Genomic DNA, 20049 nt, shown 5'->3' with positions numbered 1-20049 from the left:
TCCTGCTTTTGTGTTTCCTCCTGAATCTCTTGTTCTCTTGACAGAGTTTTGGTTTTCCCTGGTCTGTCTTTACCTGTGGGTTTCATCACACTCCTGTCCCGTCCCTCCCTGGAGTGGAATCAGATCAGGACTGGTCAGGAGTAGGACCAGGAAGGAGATGCAGACATGTCCACCTTCAGAAGTATCCCTGAGATTAAGAGTAGCATAGGGCTCCCTAGCTTGAGGGACAGCTTAGGAACACCAGTTCCCCGGTATCCCATAGTCATTGTGACATTTGTCTTTTCATCTTTTAATACTTTTAACACTTTTTCAACATTTTATATATCTTCTATGTCTGTATTTTTGTAATTGTCATTTGTCATCAATATGTAGGTTTTTATATATAGATATATATATAGATATATATATAGATATATATATAGATATATATATAGATATATATATAGATATATATAGATATATATAGATATATATAGATATATATAGATATATATAGATATATATAGATATATATATAGATATATATAGATATATATATAGATATATATATAGATATATATATAGATATATATATAGATATATATATAGATATATATATAGATATATATAGATATATATATAGATATATATATAGATATATATATAGATATATATATAGATATATATATATAGATATATATATATAGATATATATATATAGATATATATATATAGATATATATATATAGATATATATATATAGATATATATATATATAGATATATATATATATAGATATATATATATATAGATATATATATATATAGATATATATATATATAGATATATATATATATAGATATATATATATATAGATATATATATATATAGATATATATATATATAGATATATATATATATAGATATATATATATATAGATATATATATATATAGATATATATATATATAGATATATATATATATAGATATATATATATATAGATATATATATATAGATATATATATATATAGATATATATATATATAGATATATATATATATAGATATATATATATAGATATATATATATAGATATATATATATATAGATATATATATATATAGATATATATATATATATAGATATATATATATATAGATATATATATATATAGATATATATATATATATATAGATATATATATATATAGATATATATATATATAGATATATATATATATATAGATATATATATATATAGATATATATATATATAGATATATATATATATAGATATATATATATAGATATATATAGAGAGATATAGAGAGATATAGATAGATATATATAGAGAGATATAGAGAGATATAGAGAGATATAGAGAGATATAGAGAGAGAGATATATATATGCACCGGTATGTATATTATTATTTATTTTTATTTTTTTTTAAATCTGGTGTCAATACCGCTATTCTCCTGTATATTGCTATTCACATATGGCCCCATCTTCCTTCTATATAAATCTAATATTTTTAGCCAACTAGGCGTGGTCATAAACTCTTCTCTGAGGGGGGTCTTTTTGAGGATTACACCCACTTGGCAAAAAAGACAGGTTTTATATACAGAGAAGATGGAGCCGTATCTCAGGAATGGAGAGGTACAGGAACAAAAGAAAAACAGCACCGGATTCATGAGAACGACTGCATTTACACCAGGTAATAAAATTACTTTTTGTATATTAATCCTTTTCTGACACCGCATCTTTGTGTTGATCACACGACCAGATATCTATCCACTATAAACAACAATAGTTCCTATTCAATGACTGAAAGCTGTAAGCAGAGTTCTTAATCGCTATGTGACAATCCCTGCATGTCTGGACACACTACGAAATAGTTTTTTTCAGCCATCTATATATATAATTGCCTTATTCTGTCTGTCTGTCTGTCATGCTCCAAAATTGTGTCCTTACGGTGACACAAAGCTGATTGGCCGCTGGGCTCGCCATGGCCCCGCCCCCCCACAGGGATTGGCCTCTCGCCCCGGCTCTCTGCAGGCCCCGTCCCCCTCACGCAATGCACGCTCGCTCTGGCCCAACTGACATGAAGCTCCGACTCCCAGGTGAGTACACACACACACATCAGATCACACTCACTCTCACACACACCTCACACATCACATCCACACACTCACAACATCCTGGGATATCGCTTGCTTCTACACCGGCTCCGTCACGATCCCAGCAGCGCCAGACATAACCTTGCGATGCTGGGATCTTGACGGAGCCCGTGAACGCTGGTAACCATTATACACATCGGGTAACTAAGGTCCCTTGGTTACCCGATGTGTATCATAGTTACCAGTGTACACCGGCTCCGTCACGATCCCAGCAGCGCCAGACATAACCTTGCGATGCTGGGATCTTGACGGAGCCCGTGAACGCTGGTAACCATTATACACATCGGGTAACTAAGGTCCCTTAGTTACCCGATGTGTATCATAGTTACCAGTGTACACCGGCTCCCGGTACACATGTGCAGGGAGCCGGCATTATACTCCTCTCCCCCCAGGACTACTCCTCCTATTACAGTCCTCCTATTATACTCCTCTCTGAGTATAATAGGAGAACTATTATAGCATGGGGGATGTAGCACGATGGGGGGTGCGCAGCATGGGGGATGTAGCACGATGGGGTGCGCAGCATGGGGGATGTAGCACGATGGGGAGTGCGCAGCATGGGGGATGTAGCACGATGGGGAGTGCGCAGCATGGGGGATGTAGCACGATGGGGAGTGCGCAGCATGGGGGATGTAGCACGATGGGGAGTGCGCAGCATGGGGGATGTAGCACGATGGGGAGTGCGCAGCATGGGGGATGTAGCACGATGGGGGGTGCGCAGCATGGGGGATGTAGCACGATGGGGAGTGCGCAGCATGGGGGATGTAGCACGATGGGGGGTGCGCAGCATGGGGGATGTAGCACGATGGGGGGTGCGCAGCATGGGGGATGTAGCACGATGGGGGGTGCGCAGCATGGGGGATGGAGCACGATGGGGGGTGCGCAGCATGGGGGATGGAGCATGATGGGGAGTGCGCAGCATGGAGGATGGAGCACGATGGGGAGTGCGCAGCATGGGGGATGGAGCACGATGGGGGTGCGCAGCATGGGGGATGGAGCACGATGGGGAATGTGCAGCATAGGGGATGGGGCATGATGGGGGGTGCGCAGCATGGGGGATGGAGCACGATGGGAGGTGCACACCTCCCCCCAACACACACACACACACACAGGGAACCACAAACACCGCCATACACAGACACCCACACACACAGACAACGCTGCACACACACAACACCCAACACACAAACACCGCGGCATACATAAATATACGCACATACCGCACAACACACACATTGCACAAAACATACCTCCACCCAAAACACACCACACCCACACAAACCGCGCAACATACACACACACAACGCGACAGACACACAGCGCTCCACAAACAACGCAACACACATACAACACCGCTCTCACCCCCCGCCACACCCAGACAACACCCAGAACATGTACAGCGCCCTACACAAACACTGGTAACTACACACAACAACATCATATATATATATATATAACAAAAATCATACATGAACTACACAATACGTAAATTCTAGAATACCCGATGCGTAGAATCGGGCCGCCTTCTAGTATTAAATAATTATTTAGCCAGGCTACATCCTGTACGTGGGAGGGCGAGATGTTTTCTAAACCTTTCCTGCTGGGTATGAGGTTCTGTAATCTGTGATTAATGAGGTCATGTGGCTCAGAAAAGTTTAAGTTATCCTTAGTGACTGTGATCAACGCTGACCCTATGATGATACTAAATATACAGTTTACATTAGCCTAAATGTTAAAAAATAGCAAATAAAGTGTCCCTACCCATTATTTCGAAAATTACGGTGAAGTTTTTAGTCACACACCCATACTGCAATGCAGGGCAGCCACCAGGAATTTCAGGGCCCCATACACTGGCAAGATTTTTGGGCCCCCTTGAGACTCCACTTAGGCTCCAGCCCTGCCTCCGCCCAGTTCCGCCCCTACACGTGCAAATTAGCCACGTATAGTAGCCGAAGCAATGCTGCTGAGCCCATCTGCTGCGGCTGTGACTGGGACCCAGTGAGGAGGTGGACCCGGCAAGTGCGAGGCTTAATAAAGCTAAATAATTACCCCGGGCCCCCCTTTTCATCGGGCCCCATACACCAGTCATTGTTGTAATGTCCTGATGGCGGCCCTGCTGCAATGTGATGAAATTAAATTTCCATTCTGCAAACTTGAAGGAAGTCCGCCAGCACATTCCGGGCTCCTAAACTACTAATACTGCTGGAAAATCAATATAAGAACAAGTTAAAACTTGCTTAAGTCGACATTCATAGCAGAAGGATATTTGGGCATTGTTGTGCCAGGAAAGTGTCCATGCTGTTTGCAGAAATCCTTCGCTCTTTCATCTAGACTATTCGTATTCGTGTTATTGAAACGTTACACCACACATACCGGGGTGGCACATGTGTAGAAAGTCATTGATGCAGGGGGGCAATGCCCCGGCATGTGCACCACCTCTGGAATTCTTGGTGAAGGGATTTCATGGCAGGGACGTAACAATTACCATTACACAGCGTGCAACCAGCGCCGAGGGACCCATAGGAGAACAACGTACAACCATTTGAAAACTATTGCAGTGGTGCAGAGAGCTACTAGCTCTCTACTCTGCAATACCTATACACGCCACTAGCCTATGGGTGGCCCACAGTGGACAATGGTATCTCGTCATAATCGGCACAGATGGAAATTTTGCACTGGAATCCATAAGATTCTAGTTGAACCACTGTTCAATGACAAGAGGGACACTAGACCAATTAGTCAACTTAAAAGGATAGGAGATGGAGTGAATATTGCCAAAAAGTCAGGAAAGTTCCTTTGTAAGACAATGCCCAGCGGGCACATGTTGAGGCTGTAATAAAGTTGTTGTCTATAGAGGAACTTTCAATTCAATAAAAATCTGAGATCATCCAATCACCGCCGAGTTCACCAGGGTCTTCATTTAAATCTTCTGCCTACAGCATTGGAGCCGTGGCTGGTGAGTATAATTGTGTCTCTGTTTCCTTATACACAGCACCATACTGTATATATAGGTTCACACAATATCCTTTATTACAGTAAGGGGTACTTTACACGCTGCGACATCGCTAGTGATTGCTAGCGATGTCGAGCGTGATAGCACACGCCCCCGTCGCTCGTGCGACATTTGGTGATCGCTGCCGTAGCGAACATTATCGCTACGGCAGCGTCACACGCACATACCTGGTCAGCGACGTTGCTCTGACCGCCGAACAATCCCTCCCTCAAGGGGGAGGTTCATTCAGCGTCACTGTGGCGTCACTATGCGGCTGGCCAATAGAAGCGGAGGGGCGGAGATGAGCGGGACGTGACATCCCGCCCACCTACGTCCGCATTGCCGGTAGACGCAGGTAAGATGTTCGTCGCTCCCGCGGTGTCACACACAGCAATGTGTGCTGCCTCAGGAACGACAAACAACATCGTACCGGTGGCAGCAGCGATATTAAGGAAATGAACGATGTGTCAACGATCACCATTTTGGAACGATTTTGCGATCGTTGCTCATTAGTGTTACACGTTGCGATGTCGCTACCGGCGCCGGATGTGCATCACTAACGAAGTGACCCCGACGATATATCGGTAGCGATGTCGCAGCGTGTAAAGTACCCCTAAGTCTGTGCATACCATGTGTCTATAGCGTGGATTTGTGTGTACAGTATAGTGCTGGTTGTGTACTATATACAAGCTACACTGTCCCCAATGTCACATATACACAGCAGCCAGAAGTGTGTCCCCCAATGTCACACCTATATAAACATGTACAGCGGATGAAATTAGCATGCTATTGACATTTCTCACCAGATGTCGGTAACAACCCATCCAATCCACACAGGCAAAGAAATCAAACCATAAATGTCCATGAAATAGGTTATGTGTAATAATGAGTAATAACAGAGGGGAAAAAGTATTGAACACATGGAGAGAGATGGAAAAAGCAATGGAAAGTCATGACACCAGCTGACATCTATCACTAATTAGAAAGCAATCCTGCCACTTAGTGAAAAATAATATCAGATGGTTCAACTGATGGGCACACAAGAAACATCTCATGATGGGTAAAACCAGTGAGTTGTCATAAGTCATTTGCAGCCTAATTTTTGCAAAACATACTGATGGCATTGGTTACAAAAAAAATCGAAAGTTACAGTCAGCACTGTTTTTGGGCCATAATACGGAAGTGGAAGAACATCCTTTCACAATAGACCGACCATGACTAGGTGGCCCCGCAAGAGTTCAGAGAAGTGAAAATAATTATCAGAAGGGTTGTCCATGAGCCAAGAACTACCTGTGGAGAGCTACAGAAAGACCCGGAATCAGCAGGTACAATTGTTTCAAAGGAAATAAGTACTGGGCTCACCCTCCATGGCCTGTATGCATGCTCACCTTGCAGGACTCCATTGCTGAACAAAATCATGTTCAAGTGCATTTAACGTTTGCTCAACAACATTAACACAAGCCTGTGAAATACTGGGAGAATATAGTCTGGTCAGATGAGACCAAAATTTTACTCTTTGGATGTCATAATACACACCATGTTTGGAGACCAAAAAGTGGTATTGCATATCACCCCAAAAACACCATACCAACAGAGAAGTTTTGGGGTGGAAACATCATGATATGGGGATGTTTTTCAGAATAGGGCATCGGCAAACTGCAAACTTCTTATCATTGAAGTAAGGCTGAATGGAGAAATGTACCGAGATATTCTTAATAAAATCTTCTGTTATCTACCAGAATGATGAAAATGAGACGAGGGTGGACATTTCAGCAAAACAGTGATCCCAAACACTCAACCAAGGAAACTTGCAATTGGTTTCAAGAGAAAGAAAATAAAGCTGCTAGAATGGCAGAGACAATAACCGGAGCTGAATCGAATACAAAATTTATGGAAGGATCTAAAGCTCAAAGGTAATAGAAGGAGTAAAGGGAACCTTCAGGTTCTGAAGAGTGTTTGTGTGGAAGAATGGACAAAATCACATCTGAGCAATGCAGGCAACTAGTGTCTCCATACAGGAGGAGTCTTGAACCCGCATCACCAAGGCTTTTGTGCAAAGTATTAACTACATTTCAGTAAGTTCGTTCAATACTTTTTCCCTATGCTGTTTATTATTATTACACATCAATACATTTATGAACATCTTTGGTATTTAGTGAACAGCGAGCACTAAAATGTTTGAGTGCTCGTTACTCGAATCTAGCAGGTTAGATGCATGGACAGGCTCGATTTGAGTAATGAGTATAATGGAAGTCAATGGAAAACATGAGCATTTTTCTGGCAGAGCCCCTCAGGAGGGCTGAGAAAGCCATAAGATTGCTGACATGGATGGAAACCAGCATGGGGAAGATGCCTGTACATATCTCTGACTCCAAGGCCACTTCTGGGAACAATGTAATGGTAACCCTCGAGCTGTGAGGAGCTCAGAAGAGGTCGGGAGCTGTAGTTCCTGGAGAAGCTGTCTAGGTTGGAGACGGTGGTCTGGGCCTAGAGGAGTCGGACCCCCGGTCGCAGGGCATTGTGGCAAGGTGCCTGGACCTGTCGAGGAGGACAGCCAGCAGCCTAGCATTGTCACCGGTCCGGGACCAAAGGCACAACGGGGTACACGGACCCTAGGTCAGGGAGTAGCTTCAGGCAACCCGACAATTCACCTGAGGAAAACGGAGCCTTTATGATTCATTCCCACCCGCAACCGGAATCGGGGCATTAGCGCAACAAGGGGGATAGGAATTTCCAATCCAAAGCGGTCCAGAAAATCCCCAGCGTGAGCCGTGAGAGCAAGCTCCCACACTTAGCCATAGTGGGGAGCGGGGCCCGGAAAGTTCCATACTACTGGGCCACCACATTGAAGTTAAACTTAGTGCCAGGAGGCAGGTCACGGATCACCAGGCAACACTATAGGGGACGGGACCCAGACGAGCTCCCCTCAGCGGCAGCGGTGCCCAGAGAATTGGTTTACCCGGTTGTCTGCTTATGCTCTTAACACTCCTGACCTCCCCTTACGAACCCCCTGAGTGTCCAGCCCTATTCCCTTCAGGCTGTCCACTGGTGTGTCTGGTGGGTGTGGTGCAGAGTGTTTCTAGGATTTTGATTAGCTTGTTCTTAGCAACACCACAGGCTAGGGATCCGTAACCAAGGAGGATTGGATATCATGCAGAAGGGCAGATTGCACAATACCCTGTGATGACCTGATAGGCCAGGGCATCACAATTACCTGCTGCGACGATCTACTGCACTCCTGACGTCAGCGCTCGTCACTGACTTACTTGCCCGCCGCGTTCTCAAGACTCACGGGCGGCCCGAGACTCTGACTAGCAGTGACATCACGGGCTCCCGTGATACTTCGCTGTGAATGCGGCGGACAATAGAAGTCAGTGACAGCGCTGACGCCAGGAGTGCAGCGGAGATCGTCACAGCAGGTAATGATCTCATTTAACCTCACGACGTTGTCACTAGTAATCCCCTGCAGTGACCTGGGCTGACCTATTTATGTTAGCTTAGGTCACTGCACTGCTCTCCCAGCCAATGGGGAACATTCTGTTCTTCATTGACTGGGACAGTGAGTATGATATGGATCATCGTGGGACCCCCTTATTGGATTACGCCGGACTTGGATTTGATTTTTCTTTCCAAAATATTGGTGAAAGAGGGAATGTTTTGGGGAGTGTTTTTTCAAATAAAATTTTTTTTTTGTTGTCTATTTTTTTTTTTATTATTATTACTGACTGGGTTAGTGATGTCGGGTATCTGATTGACGCCGTGACATAACTAATGCTAGGGCTTGATGCCAGGTGACATTACACATCTGGCATCAACCCCATATATTACCCCGTTTGCCACCGCACCAGGGCAATGGGATGAGTTGGGGCGAAGCACCAGGATTGGCGCATCTAGTGGATGCGCCACTTCTGGGGCAGTTGCGACCTGCTATTTATAGGCCTGGGAGGCTCCAATAACTGTGGACCTCCCTAGTCTCAAAATACCAGACCACAGCTGTCTACTCTACCTTGGCTGGTGATCGAATTTGGGGGGGACCCCACGTTTTTTGTTTGAAATTATTTATTTAATTTAAAATAACAGTGTGGGGTGCCCTCTGTCTTGGATTACCACCAGCCAAGCTGAAGCTGCCAGCTGTGGTCTGAAGGCTGCAGCCGTCTGCTTTACCCAAGCTGGCTACAAAAGACCCCACGTCATTTTTTATAATGATTTATTTTTTGGCTAAATACAAGGCTAAACACCCTTTAGTGCCACATGAAAGTCACCAAAGGGTGCAAGATTACAAAATGCTGGGGAGTGGGACATTATATATGTATTTCTCATCTATTATCTATCCCTGTATCTATCCCTCTATCTATCTATCTATCTATCTATCCCTTCATTCATTCATTCATTCATTCATCCATCCATCCATCCATTGCTCTTTCTATTTATCCCTCTATCTCTCTGTCTCTCTATCTATCTATATCTATCCATCTATTTATCTTTCTAGCTGCGTCCGTTTTTTGCGGTCCGCAAAAAAACCCGGAAGGCACACGGATGACACACGGACTGTATACGGAACGGAACAGATGTCACATGGATGCCACACGGATGCATCCGGGAAAAAAACAGGACCTTTTTTGGCAAACCACACAAACAGGATGGTCGTGTGAATGTAGCCTTAGTGTTTGGGCATATGGGTGGCTGGGTATTTCCTTTTGTGTTCTAAGGCCTGAGGTAGAAACAGCTGAACACTGTGCTGGGACTAAGAATCAGACGTGGTTGCTGATGGTGCTTGTGAATGTGCAACAACAGGTGCAAAGCGGGAGGCAAACGCACCTGCCTCCTGGACAGGGGACTGGAAAGCACGTATCACAGGGGTAGAGGCAGAGGTATCATCTGCAGACACTGATTGTGGTCCAAGGTGTTTGGCCCATCTAGTCGGGTGCTTTGATGATGTGTGTGAGCATGATGTTGGTGGTCAGGCTGGTAGTGGTCAGACCCCTGCTGATCTTTGTAAGGCACAGGTTGCAAATGAACATTTTCTTTTCATCTGCACTTTTTGTAAACAGACCAGACTGGTGAACAATTAACCCTTGACCTTACAACTTCCCACGTGTGGGTACTAATGGGAGCAGTTGCCCGCCTTCTCCATCTGACCACCCCACTACCTCTTCCTGCCTGCTGTAGATCCCTCCCTTTCTGCACTGCTGTCCTCGCTCTGTATGTCACCATCCCAGGTTGGATCAGTGACTTCATCGTTCACCACCTTGTCTTCCTCCTCTGCACTCTGGTCTTTCTCACTTCTTGACTTAACAACAACACTTGTTTGCAACTCTGTCTCATCATTACCTACCTTTTGAGATACTAATTGCCATTTCTCATTATCGTCTTCTTCTCTCCATGGCTGCTCAAATATTTGGGCATCACTACACACAATCTCCTCATGTTCCTCTTGAAATGCGCAGGGAAAGAGGCCAGAATCAATAAATGGAAATGTAAAATGCTCCACAGAGTGTCTGAGTGTGGGATCTCTTGTCACCTGAGCCTCGCCACGGTGGGATGAAGAAAGATCAGGGTGAGGATTATGTGGTCCAGACTATTGGTTAGTGAGATTTGACCGTCCGGAAGACAGGGTGGTGCTGGGAAACATACCAGAAGTATTATCTGCTATCCAACTGACCACATCGCACTGTTATGGATTCAGAAGTGGTGTTCCACGCTCCCCTGCAAAGTGGGCCAGGAAGATAGGTCCTAGTGGATGAGCATCTTGGTTGTGCTCCCTCAGCAGGTACAGTTTCACCTGTACAGCAGCACATTCCCTTTCCCTTACCACACACCTTGCACTTTTTAAATTAGGTAAATAATATATATGCCTGCAAACATTCCAGTATTAATAGTCAATATAAGATATGTAGCCCTGAAAAGGACTTTTGTTTTTAGGCTTCAGCAGCAGTATAAATATAAAAAAATATAGAAGTTTATTTTAAATTTTAAATTATATTTTAAATATATAAGGTCTCTTTGGCTATAAACCCTACATATTTGCTTGCTCAATTCCCAAACTATCCCTCCTCCAGCAGCTATCGGTACAATGACTGCAGGTCACAGCTGTGTTATTACAAGAAGGCACAGTATTTAGCCCTGAAAAGGACTTCTGGTTTTAGGTTTCAGCAATAGTATAAGTATAGAAGGACTGTTTTGCCACAAACCCTACATTATCCCTCCTAGACCAACATTCTCTTTGAACTGAAGTGTGCCGAGCATTGTGCCCCCGGGTCTTATATGAGACCTAATGACGCGATGCGGCCGGCCAATCACAGTAATGCTACTAGCCAACATGGCTACAGCATTACTGTGTATGGCAGGAAATCTTCGCTTGTTGATTGGTTGTCTAACAGCCGTGAAACATGCAGGGCAGGGACACAAGTATGGCGTTTGATCAGCCGCGATACTGTATTGAGTATCAAGTGCGCTAGAGCACCACAATGCTAGTGTGGTGCCCCTGAGGCGTCTGGTGCCAAAAGGTATTGCATTCAGTAACAGATGCAGTGCTAACCCCGGATTCCTGGAAGACCAGTGCCGGTAAAACAACACCAAAAACACACACACACAATCCATGCCCTTTTTCCCCAGACCAGGTGACAGTCTAGGGATGGACCCGATGGATGGCCACCTAGAGGTGGGGCATATCCAGTCCTCTAGTCAGAAACTCGGAGGGAGGAGGGGCTAGAGAGTTAGGGGTACTTTGCACGTTGCGACATCGCTACTGCGATATCGTCGTGGTCAAATCGAAAGTGACGCACATCCGGCGCCAGTAACGATGTCGCAACGTGTAAAGCCTAGATGCGCCGATAAACGATCGCAAAAGCGTCGTAATTCGGCGATCTGTGTAGCGTCGGCCATTGCCATAATGTCGGATCGATCGCAGGTACGATGTTGTTCCTCGTTCCTGCGCCAGCACACATCGCTGAGTGTGAAGCCGCAGGAGCGAGGAACATCTCCTTACCTGCCTCCACTGGCTATGCGGAAGGAAGGAGGTGGGCGGGATGTTTACATCCCGCTCATCTCCGCCCCTCCGCTTCTATTGGCCGCTTTCCGTGTGACGTCGCTGTGACGCCGCACGACCCGCCCCCTTAGGAAGGAGGCGGGTCGCCGGCCAGAGCGACGTCGCAGGGCAGGTAAGTGCGTGTGAAGCTGCCGTAGCGATAATGTTTGCTACGGCAGCTATCACAAGATATTGCATGTGCGATGGCGGCGGGTGCTATCACGCTCGGCATCGCTAGCATCGGCTTCCGACGTCGTAGTGTGCAAAGTACCCCTAAGTTGAGCTTGGGAGAGGTCGGATGTTGAAGCTCTGACAGGAGAGTGTAAAAAGTGACCTGTCAGAGTCAAGGCATGTGGTTGCTAGGAGAGTACGGTGAAGTACTCACGGGACCAGGCACCAGTGGGGTGCAGAGCCCTAGATCAGGAGGACGCTTTAGGCTCGCCTGATAAATCTGCCCGGTGAGGGGACCATCAAGTACCTCACCGACCTTAGTGTCCGGGGCACAGCAGCAAAGAGGGAACCTGGGAACGGGGACAGAGGTCCAGCCCAACAGAGGTTCAAGCTGCCTGCCATACGGGCCAAGACTGAGAGACTAGGAGGGGACCCCAAGATACTTCAGGCAACGAGGACCCACCAACTACAAACGGGTGCATGTAAGTAAAGCTCACCAGGTCACCACACCGACACTGGGACTAAAGGAACCAATTGGTAGAAACCAGCATCAATCGGGTTGCAGCTCCACTTCAGTGAGTAAAGAACCAGTTAAATTGCAGCCCCTTGTGTTGTCTGAATTCTTCCGGCACTCCAGCATCACCAACGTACACTTTACAACAACCACCATCATACCCCCCTGGGGCCTAGCCCTACTTGCGGAGGGCCATAACATCCAAGCTGCTAATAACATCAGCCCCAGCAGTGAGAGACTTTGCAGCGGTGGCTTCTCCCATATAGCCGCATACCGCAAGTGTCGTCACGAAAATAATTTTATTATATTTCCCTGTATATAACCCCCTTTTTAAAAGCGACCCCCAGGGTCACGTAACCGGGCATCGGCCATACCCGTGACGTCTCCCAGTGAAACAGGGCCCGGAACCGAGTACCCCATAGCCCTAAGGGTGTGTCACTAGCACGCTCGCTCATCACTAATAACGACCTTAATACTTTAGTTGTGGACAAATCATTTTAAGAAAAAAACCCCTCAGATTGGGATGCCTAGAAGATATAAACAAAAGCACATGGAACTAATCTCCAGAAAAAGGTGGACAATATTACAGGAGGGTCACAGGGAACAATTTAACATTAATTCACACTCTGATAGTGTGACGCCCTGGACAAGCCAGGGTCACCGGTCACAACACCACACGCACCCCACATTCCCTGCAGGTACACACAAAGTCAAAACTAAAATCCTTGTTGCCTTCCTCCAGGGGCTGGTGTCCACACCAGGGGGTGGGCCAGGCGGTTGGCTCCACCCACCGAGGAGTTCACAGCCCTGGAGGCGGGAAAACCAGGCAGATTAGCTGGAGAGTTGAAAGTGTGAGGAGTAAACAGTGAAGTGGAAGGAGGAAAAGTAGAAAGTGAAGAAAGTGACAGCAAGAAGCCTGAAGTTGGTCCGGGTGTGTGCCCCGGACTGAGACAGCAAGGTTGGCAGACGGCGGTGACCGTCTGCAGGAGAGATTGCTCGGAGGTTGCCGAAAGGACCGTGGACGGGTGGTGACCCGGCGGTACCGGAGCGGTATACGAAGAACAGTCAGCACCAGGGCAGGGGCCTTTCGGATCCCGGCAAGGCTGGGAGTCGCCATAATTTGCCAAATCCGTCAGTGAAGGGGACGACTGTCTCCCAACAACTAAGTCCCGATTGAAGGCAACAGTCCGACCGTTAAGGGGAGACACCGCCACCGCCAAGGCACCAGTTTCCCAGGGCCAGCGCCTGCGGGCAAGAGTGGGGCTCCTCCAGCCCATATCCAGGCTGGGGAGCGGGTTACCGGTGGGAATCCATCGCTACCAACAGACTACACTTAGGTGCAGGGAAGAGACCGTCACCGTCAACTGCAGGGAACAACAGCACCGCAACCGTCCGAGGGACCCGTCTAACCAGCCGTTTGTTTACCGAGAACTGTGTCGTGCGGCACTGCGCTGCCCCTGCGCCCCTGCACCTCCACAGGCCCCATAACCCGCCTGTCCACCATCCCAACCCCCATCACTGGGCCCCAGGACCACCAATCCCCTACCCACGGAGGGGCAAATCAACAACTGGCTGCTCCATACCACCACTCCCGGGATCCCCAGCCAGAGCAGCGGTGGTGTTCACCTAATCACCACAACCGTGGGTGGCGTCACGGACAATAAACAATCCCCACAACCAAACCCCTTTCACTCACGGGCGAGGAGCGCCGCTAGAGTCCCCGGGATCCGGCCCATCGCTCGAGCCACCGAGCAGCAGCAGGCCGCGGCAGCAGCGGCAGCCGGACCCGAGCAGTGGGAGAGCGCGGCGTCCCCTCCTCCGCCCGCGACAATAGCAGTTCTGAAATTGTGATCAATCTTTTAAAGTCCCTCTTGGCTTTAAAGGGATCTGTCTGTAGGATCAGTCCTTCTAAGCCATCTATATGCATGAAGAAAGTTTTAGGAAATGATACCTTGACATCTGTGATATAATTGTGCCGCCCCCGTGGCAGCAGCCGGAGCTGCTCGGATCCAGGTTCTCAGTGGCTCGAGCGTCTCCGGACCCGGGGGTCGTGCGGCCACTCAAATGACGGGGGTATTTACAAGGGATTGTGTTAGAATTTGTGACGCCACGCGTGGTATGTGGTAATTTGGAGTACCACTGCTGCCGTTGGGAGTACCTGAGGGTGATGGACGGGGAATGGTGTTTGGGGAGTGCTGTGGGGAGTGAAGGGGGTCACTTGTGTACTCACTCAGTCCATTAAGCTGACACCGACAACTGGGTAAACCAAAGTTCTGGACAACGATGCCGCTGAGGTGAGCTAGTTCGGGTCCCGTCCCCGATGGTGTTGCCTGGTGATCCGTGACCTGACTCCTGGCACTAAGTTTACTTCTCTGTTGGTCCCGGTAGTATGGAACTTGCTGGATCCCGCTCCCCACTATGGCTAAGTGCGGGAGCTTGCTCTCAGGGTTCATGCTTGGGATTTCCTGGACTGTTTTAGTGGAAAGTACTATCCCCCTCGTTGCGCTAGTACCCTGATTTTGGAGTGGGTGGAGAGCGGATATTGAAGGCTCCATTCTCATTGGGTAAATTGTCACGTTGCCTGAAGCTACTCCCTGACCTAGGGTCCACATACCCCGTCATGCCCTGGTCTCAGCCCGGTGATGGTGCAAGGCCGCCGGCTGTCCTCCTCGACAGTTCCGTGCCCCTTGCCACAATCCCCTGCGACCGGGTGTCCAGCTCCTCTAGGCCCAGACCACCGCCTGCTACCTAGATAACTTCCTAGGAGTCCTGCTCCTGACCTCCTCTCTCCTTCACTTCCAACACAACACTCCTCCTGACACTCCTGACCTCCCCTTTCCAACCCCCTGAGTGGGCAACCCTATTCCACTCAGGCCGTCCATTGGTGTGCTTGGTGGGTGTGGTGCCGAGTATACCTAGGATTTGATTAGCTGATGTAGGCAACACCATGTAGTTGGGGACCCATAACCAAGAAGGAGGTGTATATTGCACGGAAGGTAAGATTGTGCAATACCCTGTGACGACCTGATAGTCCAGGGGCGTCACATAATGTCTTACTCCAGAATAATCCACATTTTTCTTAATATGTAAATAAGCTGTTAAGATCTATGGGCCGGAATTGTAATGTATAAATAGCATGACCAGGCTCAGACTGGCCCATAGGAGAGCAGGAGAATCCTCTAGTGGGCCTCCTTGCAGTAGTACGTCACTTAACTCCCCAAATATGATTAGTATTTGCACAATACACTTGTTTCCCAATGACAAGACAAAGGAAGCAACTCATCATTCATTTTACAAACCATCCAGTATATACAGAAGCATAGGTAAATTTGTGAATGTAATATTTGCATGTAGTTGATCAGTGCCAGTGTTATCAGCGATTCCGGGCCCCTGCCTGACACTGAGTATGACATGCGTAACCAACTATAGGTCGTGTGAGATTACAGGTGACTTTCGCACTCTATATATACAGTATACACCGCAGAGCATGTGATTTCGGCACTCCTCCCGGCTCTCGCATGGACTTGCACAACCTGTGGGCTGAGTACACAGGAGACTGTAAAGAGCTGTCAGCAGTCTCCTCCCTTCTGTGTATTGCTTTGTAGTGTTTTCCTGTAACTGTGTATATTCCCCAGAACTGAAAAATGAGGAAGTAACTGAGTGTCGTTACAGTGGGTGTCAGTACATGATGTGACGCACTGTACGGCACAAAGGACCCCAGAGCGGATCATGGACTATCACTATGCGCTGCTTATTTTCATCTGCTGCTGGATTCCAGGTGAGTTGTATCATTCAGGGCGTCATTTCCAGTAAACTAGGAGCGATCTACAGGTGACATATCACCGACTTGTCCCTTTGTGGCAAATCAGCCAGTTCACATGGAAAAATGTACAAAACTGTGCGCTAAAAATTTATATATACAGTTTGCACCAAATTTATGATGTGTTTTAGACACTTTTTACGCCTGTCCGGACAGTTTTAAAAAGTGGCATAAATTAGTTTGTGCAATCGTTATGGGGAACCCCGATGATAAATTTGGCGCAGCTTCTGCCTCTTCGGACCCCTCTAGCTCTAGGGTGGGTTCACACCAGCTACCATGTGTCGTGCTGAGAAGTATTCTGTCGCACTTTGCCATGAATTGCCGAGGTTTCATGATGTGGTTATCGTCTGCGTGGTTTTCCTAGTTGGAACTTGTTAGACGAGTTCACGTGTGCTAAAAATGAATCCCAAAATTATGCATATGATTTAGCTCATGTGTCTCCAGCCTAAGGGTAGTATTATTAAACCTACCCCACTGTTTAGTATTAGGTTATGCTCTTAAAACTTATCTATCCTCCATTGACGTAACATGAAGCTGTTGGGCCCCAATGCAAAATCATTAATTTTGCCGCCCAAGCTACATAATTTGGTATATTTTCCACTTGAGTGTTTGAAAAAAAACTGGGTATATCCCCTACTCGACAACTAGTTGGTCTTCTGGGGGTTCCTGATGAGTTTCTCAAATAGTTCTTCCTGTAACTACACCCCGTTTACAGGCCTTGCCCCTTCTAACCCCATTTTCCACCCCTTTCATTGAGCGTTTTGAGTGCCAAGGCTTCAACTGATAAGGGTGCCACCCGACATTACGCATCTTCCAAAAGTCGCGGGCGGAGGAGGGGACGCTGCGCTCACCCACTGCTCAGGACCGGCTACTGCTGCTGCTGCTGCTGCTCGGTGGTTGCTCGAGCGGTGGGCCGGATCCCGGGGTCTCGAGCGGCGTTCCTCGCCCGTGAGTGAAAAGGAGGGATTGGTGTGTGGTTTGGGGGATATTGTCCGTGACGCCACCCACGGTTGTGGTGAAGTTGTGACACCACCGCTGCTCTGGACGGGGATCCCGGGAGCGATGACAGGGAGCAGCTTGGATGTTGGTTCTCCCCTCCGTGGGTAGGGGGGTTGGTTGTCCTGGGGCCCGGTGAGGGGTGAGGGATGACAGGCGGGTTATGGGGCCTGGTGAGGTGCAGGGTCGCGGGGGCAGCGCTGTGCCGCACGGCACGGTGGTACTCACTCACCCAGTAATTCACACAGAGTCTCTGGTCAAACAAACGGCTGGATGGACGGGTCCCACAGGCGGCTGCGGTTGTTCTCCTCCCGGTAGGTTGATGGTGACTGCCTTTCCCTGCACCTGTGTTGTGTTTACGGTTCCAATGGCTTCCCACCGGTAACCCGCTCCCCAGCTTGGATGGATGCTGAGGGATCCCCTTTTGCCCGCAGGCTCTGGCCCTGGGAACTTTAGCCTTGGCGGTGACTGTGTTTCCCTCTACGGTGTGAGCTGTTGTCTTCAATCGGGTCTTGGCTGCTGGGAAACCCCGGAGGTTCCCTTCGCTAACGGATTTGACCGGTTTTACGGCGACTCCTAGCCTGGTCGGGGTCCGTAGGCCGTGCCGGATGGTGCTGGCTTCTCTTCACTCCCCGATCCGGTACCGGCGGGCCACCGCCCGTCCCCGGTCTGTACGGTTCACTCCATCAGCCTCTCCTGCAGATGGTCACCACCGTCTGCCAACCTTGCTGAGTGCCCGGGCCACACACCCGGACACGGTCAGTCTCCTCTGCTACCACTTTCCTCTCCAAATCTGTTCTGAAAACCTTTCCCGCCTCCAGGACTGTGAACTCCTCGGTGGGCGGGACCAACCGCCTGGCCCACCCCCTGGTGTGGATATCAGCCCCTGGAGGACGGCAACAAGGATTTGTGTTTGGCTTCGGTGTGCCTAGCCGGGGTGTATAGTGTGTTGGTGTAGTACCTGTGACGACCTGGCTTGTCCAGGGCGCCACACAAACGTAATGCTTTATGTTATGGAAAGATTCAAGAGGGTTCAGTGCGCAGAATAGAGCTTTGTCAAGTGGTCCAGGAGTCCTTCTTGACTTCTATAATGTTCTCTTGGACTTTCGGGAGAGTTTGTAAGTATGGTGTAGTCTAATTAAATTTTCCAGTAACATATAAAGAGACAACTGAATCAGATGTGCAGGTGTAATCTAAAGCTGCTGGGCCCCAATACACAAATTGTAACAATAATGCATCATTTTTGGGCCTGGTCTCCTGATAAAGGTAAGAGTGACCTTATGGGCCCCCTTAAGTGCCTGGACTAAGTGCATCCTGTATAAATATGGTCTCGCTGCATGTGTATGTTTTATATTCCTAAAATATGAGCACTGGTCCCACCCACTGCTACTGTCACGGCCGGTGGGGACACGCTCACCACACTCGGGTCCGGAGTTTCTGCTGCTGCTGCTCGGTGGCTCGAGCGGTGGACCGGACCCGGGGACTCGAGCAGCGCTCCTCGCCCGTGAGTTAAAAGGGATGGTTTGGTTAGGGAGATTGTTCGTGACGCCACCCACGGGATGTGGTGATGATGGCACCACCGCTGCTGGTAACGGGGATCCCGGGAGAGATGGTAGGGTGCAGCTAGGATGTTGTCCCCTCCGTGGGTAGGGGGTTGGTGATCCCGGGGCCCGGTGGTGTAACGGGGAGGCCGGATGGCTGAGGTGCAGGGACTGCACGGCGCGGTGCCGGACGGCACTGGTGTACTCACTCAGACAATCACTGACAGAGTCGTTGGTAAACCAAAACGGCCGGATGGACAGGTCCCGCAGCCGGCTGCAGTGTTGTTGTTGTGCTCTCCCCGGACAGCTGATGGTGGCTGTCTTTCCCTGCACCTTTTAGAAATGTTCTGACTCCTGTGGTTGCCCACCGGTAGTCCGCTCCCCGGCGTATAGGTGCCGTAGGAGCCCGTTTTGCCCGCAGGCGCTGGCCCTTGGATCTCTAGCCTGTGGCGGTGGCTGTATATCCTCTCTGGGTGGACGGTTGCCTTCAATCGGGACTTGGTTGTTAGGAAACGCCAGGTGTTCCTGTCACATTCGGATTTGACTATTGACGGCGGCTCCGAGCCTGGTCAGGGTACGATGGCCCTGTCTGTGTGCTTAGCTTCACTCCATTCCCCGGTCCGGTACCGGCGGGCCGACGCCCGACCCCGGTCCTTACGGCTCTGCGGAGTTCCACCAACTCCTGCAGACGGTCACCACCGTCTGCCAACCTTGCTGTCAGTGCCTGGGCTCCTACCCAGACACCTCAAGTGTTTACTCCTCTCACTTTCACCTCCAAGACTGAACTGACACTTTTCTTGCCTTCAGGCCTGTGAACTCCTCGGTGGGTGG

The 20049-nt window shown here is 48.3% G+C and overlaps 1 protein-coding gene across 1 annotated transcript in view; it reads left to right on the top strand.

Moving 5' to 3' along the window:
* Positions 1 to 16473: 16473 nt before the first annotated feature.
* LOC142290928 (interleukin-10 receptor subunit beta-like) overlaps positions 16474 to 20049 on the top strand; it is a 46271-nt gene continuing 42695 nt past the window's right edge. Inside the window, exon 1 of the mRNA XM_075335021.1 lies at positions 16474 to 16639. Within this exon, the coding sequence (XP_075191136.1) occupies positions 16591 to 16639 (49 nt within the window). The 5' untranslated portion in view covers positions 16474 to 16590. The remainder of the gene's footprint in view (positions 16640 to 20049) is intronic.

This window comes from Anomaloglossus baeobatrachus, chromosome 2, assembly GCF_048569485.1.
Source record: "Anomaloglossus baeobatrachus isolate aAnoBae1 chromosome 2, aAnoBae1.hap1, whole genome shotgun sequence".
Classification (NCBI taxonomy): Eukaryota; Metazoa; Chordata; class Amphibia; order Anura; family Aromobatidae; genus Anomaloglossus; species Anomaloglossus baeobatrachus.
This window is presented reverse-complemented; position numbering and strand designations above follow the sequence as displayed.